The 12,311-nt window shown below is 41.9% G+C and overlaps 1 protein-coding gene across 4 annotated transcripts in view; it reads left to right on the forward strand.

The window, feature by feature from the left end:
• COG5 (component of oligomeric golgi complex 5) overlaps nt 1-12,111 on the forward strand; it is a 275,480-nt gene extending 263,369 nt beyond the window's left edge. For 2 of the 4 annotated variants that reach the window (XM_016145848.2, XM_016145850.2), the window contains exons 20-22: nt 4,102-4,228; nt 4,629-4,708; nt 11,364-12,111. In XM_016145848.2, coding sequence (XP_016001334.2) covers nt 4,102-4,228; nt 4,629-4,708; nt 11,364-11,478 — 322 coding nt within the window. In that variant the 3' untranslated portion in view covers nt 11,479-12,111. Of the gene's footprint in view, nt 1-4,101; nt 4,229-4,522 lie in introns of all 4 variants that reach the window. The other 2 variants (XM_036230277.1, XM_016145849.2) reach the window with 2 other exon arrangements.
• The last annotated feature ends 200 nt before the right edge of the window (nt 12,112-12,311 follow it).

Here is a 12,311-nt window from a genome sequence, read left to right on the forward strand (position 1 = left end):
TGACCACTGCATACCACGTCTTCTTCCTAAAGTTCCTATGTATTTACTCTCTTGTCCTAGAAGAGTATTTGAATGCCTCTGTGAATCATCCAGAATGTCAGAAAATTTAAAGAGAATGTAAACTTCCTTCTTTGGTGGGGACCTTCTGCTATCAAAAGATCTCACTGTCTTTCGCCTCTTATAGGCTTCCAGAAGATCCATTGGCAATGCTGAGCCTGCTGAGATTGACAATCTAGACTCTAAAAGAGGAACCCAGAAATCCTCTAACCTCTCTACGTTGAGCCTTGACCTACCCTGCCCCCGCCATCACCAACCTCCTGCTTTACTCTGTTCTGGGACCCACATGCCACAACATCTGGGCCTAAAGATGCCCCATCAAGGCCCTCACTTGTTGTGGGCCTCTGATACTCATCTCTTCCCTCCCTCTCTGAGAATGCCCTCAGTGTGTCCTGAGCAGGGAGGAATTGTGTTTCCTTTCACCACCTCATTCAATGCTGGACCCAGTTCTCAGTGCATTGTCTTAGTGGTCCTGCTGCCTTCCCCAGCCCCTCACCGAAAGGTTTGTTCAGGAGGTAATGGCAGATAGCATGGGTCACCACTGATGTTAAGTGTGGACATAGGAATAGCAGGACTTTTGTCTCTCTTGACTTTGTAATTGTCCTTAACACAAGACTGACAGCTACACAGCTATGAGTCACTTAACTGTGGAGATCTCTTACCAGAAATACCATTTTTCTAATGGGACCTAATACTTAATTAATTAAGACTATCTATTGGCTGTAAAGTTTAACCATGAAAGTGCTCTTGTATTTATTTTTCTCTAAAAATGATATTATGGCATTTGAATTGTCTGTGTTTTATAACACCTTAATTAATTTGCTTTTGTTCCTTATATCACATCAGATGGTGATTTATTTTATAAATTGCCAGTATTTCAGATTCCACTTGGATTCAGAGAGAAGGGAGGTTCTCAGCTGTGTTCTGTCAGACTCTTTGAAAAGCACCAGAAATAAAATGTCTTCATTTGATGTTTACGTAATTATGTCAGTGATGCATAATATGGAATCAAATTCAGTTTTGCTTTCTATGGCCGTTTTGACAGTCCTGTTAGAGGCTGGAGTGGAAGATTTGGTCCTGGCAGAAAAATAACTACTGTGACTCAGAGCTCCAAAGAGACAGGTGACTGACCAAAAGATCCCATTTTAAAATTAGCTGGGTTTTACCAGGCCTGGCTTGTGCAAGCATCTCAGCCAGCACCCTCGATGTATGTGGGCCTACTAGACATGGCACATTACAGATCATTCCTCTCTTCCTGCTTCCTTCCCTCCTTTCAGCTATTTTATCATTTGTAGTTTACATCAAGAATATATTGCAGGAAAATAAAAACAAATATTCAAACTATAAAATTAATTTCATTGCTATAGGTAAATTTCAAATTTGAAACTTTCCCCAGGTTTCCTCATGTCATGAATCAGGGTTCAAGATGGATCCTACCATATCACGTGGCAGAGGCAAAGAGTGGACTTTACAGGGGGAAAGGGAAAGGGACAATAGGAAGAGAAGTAAAGGCCTGGGTTCCCGTGTCTCCCCACCTTCCTCAGAGTAGCCTTTTGGGCCTGCAGTGTAAGCCTGTGATGCAATGAAGGACCCTAGCCCCACTGCCTCTCTCCATTTCTACAGCTCAGACATGGGAGCAGCCTTGTCAGTGGTGCAGTAAGCAGACTGCTGGGTCACAGGTACGATTTGGAGGTCCAGGGACCTGTCTGGGAACACCAGCTGCTCGGCACCCAGGGGCCGTGGGCTGGGAGAAGTTTCAGCTTCCCCTACTGAGATAGGAGGTCTCCCAGTCTGTGGGAAGTGAAGCTGGGGTGCATCCTTCTCTTCATTTCAACCCAGACTCAGCTTCCAGAGGCCTTTAAGACAGCACCACTTGGTACCCTACAGGAACTTAATGGTCATACCAGAAGAAAGGAATTCCAAGAGAGACTGTGATGAAATGGTTCAAGTACATAGGTTACAGGAGTCCACTTTGACCTGAGAGAGAGTTTGGGGTACCTAAAGAGATAATAAATTGCATGGGTGTCCTGTAAACACTACTTTCAGATAGGTTTTCTACAGGAGTGATTGACAGTTTGAAATGGTCCTTTCTTCAGGGGTCTTTGTTTCTCGCTGAATTCATCTATCTGAGAACAGGGTGAGCAGCTGCTGTCATTGACATCCTACATGAGGGTGCAGGGGAAAATTCAGAGCCAGGCTGGCTGCCTGGGAGGAATCCTAGTTCTGTACTTTTCTAGTTTGTACTTGATCTCTCTACCCCTCAGTTTACCTATCTGTAAAATAAGAGTGTAATAGTACTGACCTCATAGGGTTGTTTAGAGCAGCAGTCCCCAACCTTTTTGGCCCCAGGGACCGGTGTTCCTATGAGAATCTAATGCCTGATGATCTGAGGTGGAGCTGAGGCAGTGATGCTAGTGCTGGGGAGCAGCTACAAATACAGACAAAGCTTCGCTCGCTAGCCCTCTGCTTACCTCCTGCTGTGCAGCCTGGTCCATAACAGGTCACAGCCTAGGAGTTGAGGACTCCTGATTTAGAGGAATAAATGAGTTCTCATATATTTAAAGCTTTTAAAACAGTGCCTAACACATTAAGTGCTGTATGTGGTAGCTATTGCTGTTATTGCTGCCCTTGTTAAAACTGGGAGCTTTTACCTAGATGGAGACAATGTCACCCATACACAGAGCAGGACTTACAGGGATGCATATGGACAAAACCAAAATTCCTTGAGCCACATTTTCGTACCTGACTAGGTGCTTGAGTCATTGCCTAATGATCTGCAGCTGAAATATTATGAGATAACTGGGGTCTTGAAAATATTCAAGACAAGTGTACTTCGTTCTTGGTAGTCATTGGAGGCCTTCGTCATACTCCTGTACAGGGTCTAGCTTGGAGCTTTGTAGGCAACACAAATGCACTGAAATGTTTCTACAGTATCTAAATAAATTACTAACAAATGTTGTTTGATAAATAATTGAAATTAGAATAGTCCTTATCAGAGATACTTATACTTACGCTATACACTTATAGCATAGTTAATATAAAGACATTCTTTCTAATAATATTCTGGATATAACAAGAGCCAACTGTCTGTTGTGAGCACTCCTGACTTGACATCAAACCTGACCATCGGTGTGAGGAAGAAGCTGGTCTCTAGTGTGTGCAGGCCTTTATCCACAGACGGGAGTGATTCCAATGGGGTGAGGTTGCTGCCCAGGCTACCGAGCTGTTTCACTTGCTTCAGCATTGTTGCTGCTGTCGGGAGCTGTGGCTATCTTACCTCTTGAGCTTCAGCCTCTACAGCTTGTCCTCTAATCCATTTCTGTCCATCAAAGCCCAAAGCCAAGGTCAATAAGTGTGTCTAATAATTGTTGCTGGCTTTGTGACAAGATGGTAGATGACTGGTCGAGGGGTAGACTTGCCTACACGATCCTGTGGAATGGTGGATGACAACCCACTGACATGCAGTGCATTAGAAGGCAGCTGTCATAAATCTTTGATGGAACGTTCAGCAATAAAATAATTTTGTATGTACAAGGACATAATTGCCCTTTGAGAAGTTATATAGAAAATGTTTGAATTTACCTACCTTAGATTATAACCCAAAGAAGGATTTTATTTACAATGAAAGCTAAAAGTTTTGAACAAGATAAGAACCTATTAGTTATAACTACTGGAAGGCTTTATTATGTGCTTTGATTTTAGCCTGTTAATCACGTAGGGGGTTAATCTAAGAGAGGATTTTGCTGAGTCACCCGGAAGCAAAGTGAGACCCACAGGCCAGTGAACAGGGGATCAGATCAAGGAAGGGGCTAAAGGGCAGGTCAGCCTTCCAGAATGTGTGGATGTGCATGTGGCTAAATGCTGGCTTAAGAATTGGTTAAGAATTAGCCAGTCAAGGAAGAATGCTATTATTCATTCTTCTTCTATTATACTGTTATACTACTATGCTGTTATATTCTACTAATATGCTATTATGATTCTTCTACCAAATTACCTTTTTAGTATTTAACAGCATGAAATAACTTCTGTTTTTTCTTCTTTTAGACCACTGCTCTTCCAGACAAGTGAACATGTGGCCAGTAGTCCCGCCCTGGGGGACATCATTCCATTTAGCGTCATTATTCAGTTTTTGTTCACGAGAGCACCTGCAGAGCTGAAATCCCCCTTCCAGGTAATAAAGTGAAGCCACAACCCTCTTTTGAGTCTTCCCTTTTAACTCTGTGAATGCGCAGCCCACTCACTGAACGAAGTATTCCTAGCCTTCTTTTTGTGTTCTTTCATGGATTTCTGTCTTAGCAACGTATCATTAAGGAAGGAAAATTCCCACTACTTTCTCTGCAGTGTAAGAATTACCCAGTGAATCCAGAATTAGCATTTAAGTAATAATGACAAGAATAATTTAGGTTTATAAAGCTTTCTTAATGGAGACCCCATTTCCTTTGCTGACCCACCTTCCTTTCCTTAGGTGGGCATTTGAAGTAATTTCACCTTGGGCATCTTTGAGAGCGCTTGCTGCCAGGCACAGGAGGAATGCGCATGCGCTCTCTCTTCTCTGTGTTTCAATCCTGCAGAGGGCAGAATGGTCCCACGCACGCTTCTCCCAGTGGCTGGATGACCATCCATCTGAAAAAGACAGGCTCCTACTCATCAGGTAAAACCATGTGTTTTAGGGACACCTATCTGTTCTAGAAGATCAGAGTGAGTTGGGGACCCAGGGGAAAAGGAAGAGGCAGGGCCGGCGGCGGGGCGGGGGCGGGGATGCTTACACATGATGGCACCTCCTTGTGGCAGGACCCCGTCACTGCATAAGCATGCGTGCTGGAGCTCCAGTCAGAACTATTGGGTGCAACAATTTTTGCTTTCCGTGTCCTTTGCTTCTAACTCTTTTGTGCTATCCCATGTCTGATACAGTCCTAAGAATTACGCACTTTTGGTTTTGAAAACCAACCTCAGCTATAAAAAGACTCCTTGTCTTAGCTCCACATTTTCTGTTTCATTTTCATGTGTTGCAGTTATTGAACTGGTGGAGCACAGATGCAAGTACACTTTTAAAACAAGATTACCCAGCAGCCATTTAGATACCACATGCCCTCCAGTAGTGCCCCACAAATGTATTCATACACATACGCATGTGCGCGTGCAGACACACGCACAAACACACACAGATACAACCCGGCCGTGCCGAGGTTGGGGTGCATTAACTGTCACATATGATTTATTAAGTATCTCTCTTCCATCAGCATTCTCCTCTGAAATTGCTCTTACCAAAATCTCCAGAAACTTCTTAGCCACCAAGCATTTCTGTTCTTAACTTACACTCTGCAGTGTTAACTAGAGTTGACCATCACTTCCTTCTTGAAATTCCCCATCGACTAATTAAACACATTTTTACTGATACTCACTATGTGCTAGGCCCTGAGGACACAAAAGTGAACTGAGGCACAGCCCTTCCCTCTTGGAGCTTCCATGACATCACGGCCATCTGTTTCTGTTCTAACCTTTCTGGCCATTTTTCCTCAGTCTCATTTGCTGAGTTGTCTTCTTCTGTCCACTTTTTAAATGTTATCATTTCCCACAGTTTGCTCTTGGCTTGTTTTCCTTCACGTTCTCTCTGTACTGTAGTCCCCAGGCGAGTTCATCTAGACCCATGACTTTAGTGTTCTCTTCTATCCCAGTGGCTTCCACGTCTGTGACTCACTGCGATTACCCAGGTCCTCAGGCCAGCAAACTTACAATCATATGTCACCAAAGTTCCACATTAATCTCAACCCCAAAATGTTAAAAATAAATCATCTTTCCTGTCAAACCTGCTCATTCTTCTAGACTCCCTGTCTTGGTTGAGGTGTCACCATCACCTATCCAGCTAAGCTAGAAAACCTTTTAAGTCATCATTCAGCTCCACTGTCATCCTCTGAATCCAATCAGCCGTACCTCTTAAATAGCTCTCGAAAGTGTTCTAAGTTCTCCTAGGGGATCTTAATGCTTTTGATCTGGGGATCACAGCACCAAACACGCCTTTCTTTATCCTAAATGTGGATGATGAGTTGGGTTCCTCAAAGCCAGAGTGGGGCCGATATGGTGATGTGGTTCTCAACCATGTTTGCACATGAAAATCATGTAGAGGCTTTTAAAAATTCTGGTGTTCAGGCCACTCCCTTGACTGCCTCAGAATCCCTGGGGCTGGGCCCTTGCATCAGGATTTCTTAAAGCTGCCCAGGTAGTTCCATAGCACGGCCGAGGCTGAGACCCATTGCTTTAGTTATCAGGCAAGACTCCACCAAGGAGGGATGCCATGAGAGGCCACTGAGAAATATCAGCCCATCAGCTTCAGGGAGTCCCAAAGACTCAGCTGCTACCCATTGGATAACAGAAGAGGTTTTAGGATTCAGTTAAATTAACAGGTTCATTTTTGTCTTCTTAAATTGGAATGAGTTCATCTATAGCTTGCTGAGGACACATCAGAAATCTGTTTTCTTTTGCTTTTCTTTAAAAATGTCTCCTGGATGATTTCATCAGTAGTGGTGTTGCTAAGCTTATATTTGGCAACTGAAAATCATGCTAAGAAATAATGTCATGCTTTTTAAATAAGACCTAACATTCCACACATGTCTGCTATGAGAACCTTCATGCTCTAAGCAGCAAATCAAGATTCAGAAACACCATGCCCCTGCCGCAGTCCAAGCTGTGGGCAAGGAGTGGAGCTGCATTTGAGAAAATGTTCTCTCTCATCTATAATTGTACAACTGATTTTGTCCCTGCGTACTGAAGCACCACTGGATGAATTTCTTTCCCTTGTAGATAAACCCAGGGTAAGTATTGCTCTTTAAATGTCAGTAAATTTGTTTTAGCTTTTGGGGCAAACCTTGTTATATACTCATCTGTTTCTTCCAGCACAATATGTTAGGTCGTCATAAAGTAGGACAAATTGAGGACAGGGTGACTACTGCTGTTGAATAAATGGCAAATAATGAACTCTCTTCTGCCTTCCTATTTCCTTTGACACTAGATGTTTCTCTAGAGTTTGAGTGGATACTTGTCAAGTTAATTTTAAAATCAGAGTAATCACTGACTCATGGGGCCAAGTGGTGTGAGTGGGGGAAATTGTACGTACTCAGCTCCTACCAGGCAGGTGCTCCAGACGTGTGTGTCCTCAGGTATGGAGGCTACCACCTGGGGGAAGACCTGTGGGTCTATAAGTGTTGACTGTGTTCTCAATAAAGATGAAGACTGAGATTTTGATGCAAAGATTTCCCAAGCTTTGCAGAATTGGTGGGATTGGCCTCAAACCCATATATACTCTTGCTATTTACAATGAAGCAGCAACTCTTTTTTATTGTGACCTTCTCCTTTTGCTTTTCCTTAGTCTAAATGTAATACCTTGAATATCAAAAGTGTTTGCAAACTTTATTTGCCTATTGGTATTTTTTATCTATGCAATTATCAGACAGTTCTCGGTGCGAGATGTCTCCTTGACCTCTAGCCCTCCTGCTGCGGTCGGGGCCCATAGGCTGGAAAGCATTCCCTCCACTCCTGTACCTCAGCAGGACTACAGGATCCCTGTTGTGGAGAGTAGTGTTTGGTGTCTCTTCCTGGTGTCTCTCTCGCACTAGATACCCACCAGTTCTGGGCACCCGAGAGGAGACCAAAGGGAGCCAGAGAATGCTGGAGTTTACGAGCACAGTGAAGTCACATGTAGATCTTGAAGTCATTTATGCATTTCAGTACTAAGTCCACTGATATTTAATGCCTGACAAAAATCAATTTTCTATTCCATAAAAGCCTCCACTCGGCTAGTTTATATCACATTGAGCAGTGCTGCCATGTTACCACAGCCACTTCTCTACTAATTGTTTGTACAATTCCTTTACTAAATTTTTTCAACAAGGCTAACTTGAAGAATTGCTTTATTTTGGTTACAAACTAGAGTTGGGACTAATTCTTACATAATGCTTGGTCTGACTTCCAAGAGAGCTGACGCTTTGTTCAAGCAAATGAAGTAATTTAATAATTGCTTGAAAATCTTGCTCTTATTTTATGTAGGAGGGCAGCTTTAATCTGTTTTTCTTCTCATAGTTCTGATAGTTTTTGATGAATACCCCCCCCAAAAAAAACTAAGCCAAACTCATTTCTAAACGTTCTTCTGTATAGTGTATATATAGTTCATGTCTTATCTTTTTGAACGCAAATCAAACTAAGTTGATTTTTGTCCATTTATTAGATAAAATGGATCTAATACATTCACTATAGAACAGTTTCTGAGAACTTAAGTGCACTAAGTTTTTAGACTGATATATATACTACTGTCTCAAAGAGAGTTAGGGCCCTTGGACATTTTCTGCTGTGTATGAATCTGCAGGGACTACATTCAGGGGATTAGCTTGATTACCCAGGATGCCATAGCAACTTGAAAAGTATTACTAAAAGAAGCATGGTCTTTCCCGCCTCCCCGCCCCCACCCCCTTAATAGCTTCTTTAAGGCTCAGCTCTGGCATGAACTGAGGTATCTCACGATACATTATCTCTAAGAGCATTAAATTCCCTTTTATATGCCTTTACTTCTTTTGAGAACTCCAGTAATCATGTTTCTTTTTTCCTTTCTTCTGCACTTTTTGCATTTACTTTTCAATACATTATTCTTATATTTCTAATTCATTCTTAAAATTTATTCATCATGGTTAAAGTGTAAACATCTTGCTCAATTACATGGAGAATCTGAGGCCTCCTGAAAGTGTGGTTGGGAGAACAGTCTTCGAGTCTTTATACATATATGTGCCTGGAAGAGAGCTAGGTGCTTCAGAGTGCAATCTTTTAATTCTCATAACTATGTCATATAGGTATTCTTCCCATTTTTCAGATGAGCGAACAGGCTCAGGTGTAGCCCAGATCACAGCCGGGTAGTGGAGCAGAGTCTGACATAACTGCTGTGCTACTTAAATAAAGGCCACCAGTCCTACACAGTGCTGATTTAAAGTAATCATGCCCCAAATAGAGCATAGAGCCAGCCTTCAGGGAGCCCCAAATGCTGGGATCCTGCTAAGTCAAGGATGTTGATGCAGAAGTCACAAACCTTTCTACCAGCTCATGTGATTCCAAAGTAGTTTCAATTCTTTTGTGCTGCCTGGAATTATGAAAGGCTTTATCGAAAAGAGGGCATTTGAGCTAGGTCCTAAATAAAGAGCTGTACAAGGAAGAAAGCAAGAAAGGGCATTCCAAGATTAAAGAAGATAATGAGAAAGGCCTAAGAGAATGTGTCTCAATAATGAGGAGGTATTATTCAGTGTGGTCAGAGAGAAACAGGCCCTTTTGCAGCCCCAGCCTTATTAGGTAGACACCTCTTTATTCAGTCATACTCACACCCCAGTGATCGATCTCTGGATGGGCACTGGTGTTGGACTAGGAGTCAGACAGGGTGAAGGTGCTCTGCACATGTGTTGGTAACACAAACGATGGAAACTAATTATTTGAGGATCCTTTTAGGCCACAGCAAACTGTCTAGAACCCAGCAGTAGCAGAACTGGGGGGTCGGGGGTTTGGTAGAGGTGTCAGTGACAAGGCTGGTGTTCAGTGGGGTTCTGGGTTTAGATATTGTCCTAATGGGGATAGGGCATGACCAGTGATGGACTGCAGGTGATGGCTCCTGCTATAGTGTGGCAGGGCTGAGATAGCAGCAGGATGACCATCACCTACAAGGCTACAGCAGTAATTGGGGCACAAAATTGCAAGATTCAAACTGAAGCAAGGGGAAAGGAGGAACCAGATGTGGGAATACATAAGGCAAATAGGACTTGGTAACTGACTAGGAGCAGCACTGAAGACAGAGGCCTCAGGGAGGTGATGGTGCCTTTTGTTGAAATAAGGGAAGGTGGGCAGACCACCACCTTAGGGATGTTTTTTCTCTCTAGGATTCTCCCCCCCCCCCCCCCCGCTTTTTTTAGGGAAAGTTTAGGTTCACAGCAAATTTGAGAAGGTAGAGAGTTCCCATTTACCCCTGCTCCTACACATGCATAGCCTCTCTAGTTATCCCCACTTCACTGTCATCCAAACCCTGTAGAGTTCATTCACTCTTGGTGCTATACATTCATTCTGTGGGTCTGGACAGCCCTAGGTTTCTGACTGACAGGTGAGTATGAAGGACACCTGGAAGAAATCAGATAAAAATATCCAGAACACAGGTAGAAACAAATCAGGAAGGAGCCCAGGACTAAAAATAAGAGTGAAGATTCAGTTAAATATAGTAGCCAAGACTATGAAAATGGATAGGAGCTGGAGGCACTAGAGCGGTTAGTGAGCTCAACTGACAGACTGAGCAAGTACATTCCCCACAGTTACAAACCTGACCAAGGATAAGTATTTTCAGTGGGAGCAAAACCACCAGCCTGTTAAGAATTACATATTAGATGGGACTTGAGGCTGAATATGTGAACTAATTGTATTAACTTACATCTTCATAGAAATGTTCTATAAAGCATTTACACATTTCTTTGTGAAACTTTAAAACATTATGACAAAAATTTGTTGTACCAATGATGGAAAATAATGTTTTTAGCCGCACTTAAACATGATCTAACACTTAAACTGAACATCAGTTCAGGGATTGGAAATGTTTTCTATGAAGGGCCAGATACTAAGTATTTTAGTTTTTGCAGGCCATTCAGTCTCTGCCTCAACTGTTCAATTCTGCCATTGTAGTGTGAAGGCCGCCACAGCAACACATGAACAAACATGCATATGACTGGTTTTGGCCTGTGGGTGCTTTACTAACCCCCTGATCTAATTCATGAAAACATTATAATCATAACTGACTGGTATCACATACCCTTGACTAAGTTCAGAATGCCTCATTATGTCATTTGCGAAAAATTCAAGCCCAAGAACAATTTCTTCTTCTTATTGGTTCATGTTCTGTCAAACAATACAGTGCACCTACTGGTGATATAGTGTGTACCCAAGGGTTCCAGCCACCACTTTACTGAGTATGCCTTCCCAAAGTGTGAGCTCCTAATGGACACAAGCTGCATGTAGCTTTTGAGAAGTGTGTTTAACAAGGAACTAGTGAAGAGAAACGGAGAATAACCTCAGAGGCTAGAAAGCTTCTGATTCTATGATTAGACCAGAGTACAATGCAGACTGAAAGATGTTTTGTACCTTAACCATAGTAACACTACCAATAAACATTTTAAGGCTGTTAGTCATTTAGCTTATGGAACTGGGCAGAGCACTTCTACAAATGGGCTTCTTTTATATGATAATCTCTAAGATGTTTTATTTACATAATTTTTTGACATTGTTTTCATTTTGGTTTTCAGGGGAGCCTTGGAAGCTTATGTTCAATCAGTAAGAAGTAGAGAAGGCAAAGAATTTGCACCAGTTTATCCCATAATGGTTCAACTGCTTCAAAAAGCTATGTCTGGTCTTCAGTAATAATGTGAAATATTTCATTTCTATTTTCCACTCACCATTCAGGGTTGGCAATTAAAATAACACATACATAACAGCTTTTAAAACAATCAACTTTTCCGTATTTCCTATTGATCTTTTTTTATTTAGCCCTTCTACCTTAAGTAGCATAAAATATCAAAAACCACCCCCTTCAAACTCCAACGACCTGATTTCTCCAGAGACTTCCAATATTTTCCCCTGCTTTCAGGCTTTTCTGTGAGACTAAAACTTTCTTCTCATAACTGAGGCCCCGTGTAGGTACACTCACATAGTAATTCCTACTCCTTTTTAAGAGATATGATCAAGTTATCTATCACACAATAAGTACCCTGCTTCCTCCACCTAATCTTCTTCCTCACTAGATAAGTATATACCCCATGGTTTCCATATCTGGCCACTCATTAGTCTAGTAGAAGCTTTTAAAAAAAATTCTGATATTGTATAGCATATTAACATATATGGGGGTAGGAGGCAGGCATTGTTTAAAAATATTCCCAAGTATTTCCAATATGCAACAGTTTAAGAACCACTGGCATACCCTAAAGTGAAGATATAGTGTGAAATGTTCAAATGTCATACCGTATCTGTAATAAAGTTAGAGCAAAGCTGTCTTTACACTTTGTGTGTCATTTTAGTAAGACTTTTGGGGCTGTTTTAACTTTGTAACAGAGATGCCAAGTTAAAAATAAAGTTTTTACTCAATAATGATTCTTATAAATAGCAGATAATCTAGATCTTTATTTTTCTATTGCCCTTGTCCTACTAACAGTTTTTAATACTGACTCTAATGCATCCCCTGAACCTGCTATTCTAAT

The sequence above is a fragment of the Rousettus aegyptiacus genome, unplaced genomic scaffold (assembly GCF_014176215.1).
Source record: "Rousettus aegyptiacus isolate mRouAeg1 unplaced genomic scaffold, mRouAeg1.p scaffold_m13_p_13, whole genome shotgun sequence".
In the NCBI taxonomy this organism is placed as follows: domain Eukaryota; kingdom Metazoa; phylum Chordata; class Mammalia; order Chiroptera; family Pteropodidae; genus Rousettus; species Rousettus aegyptiacus.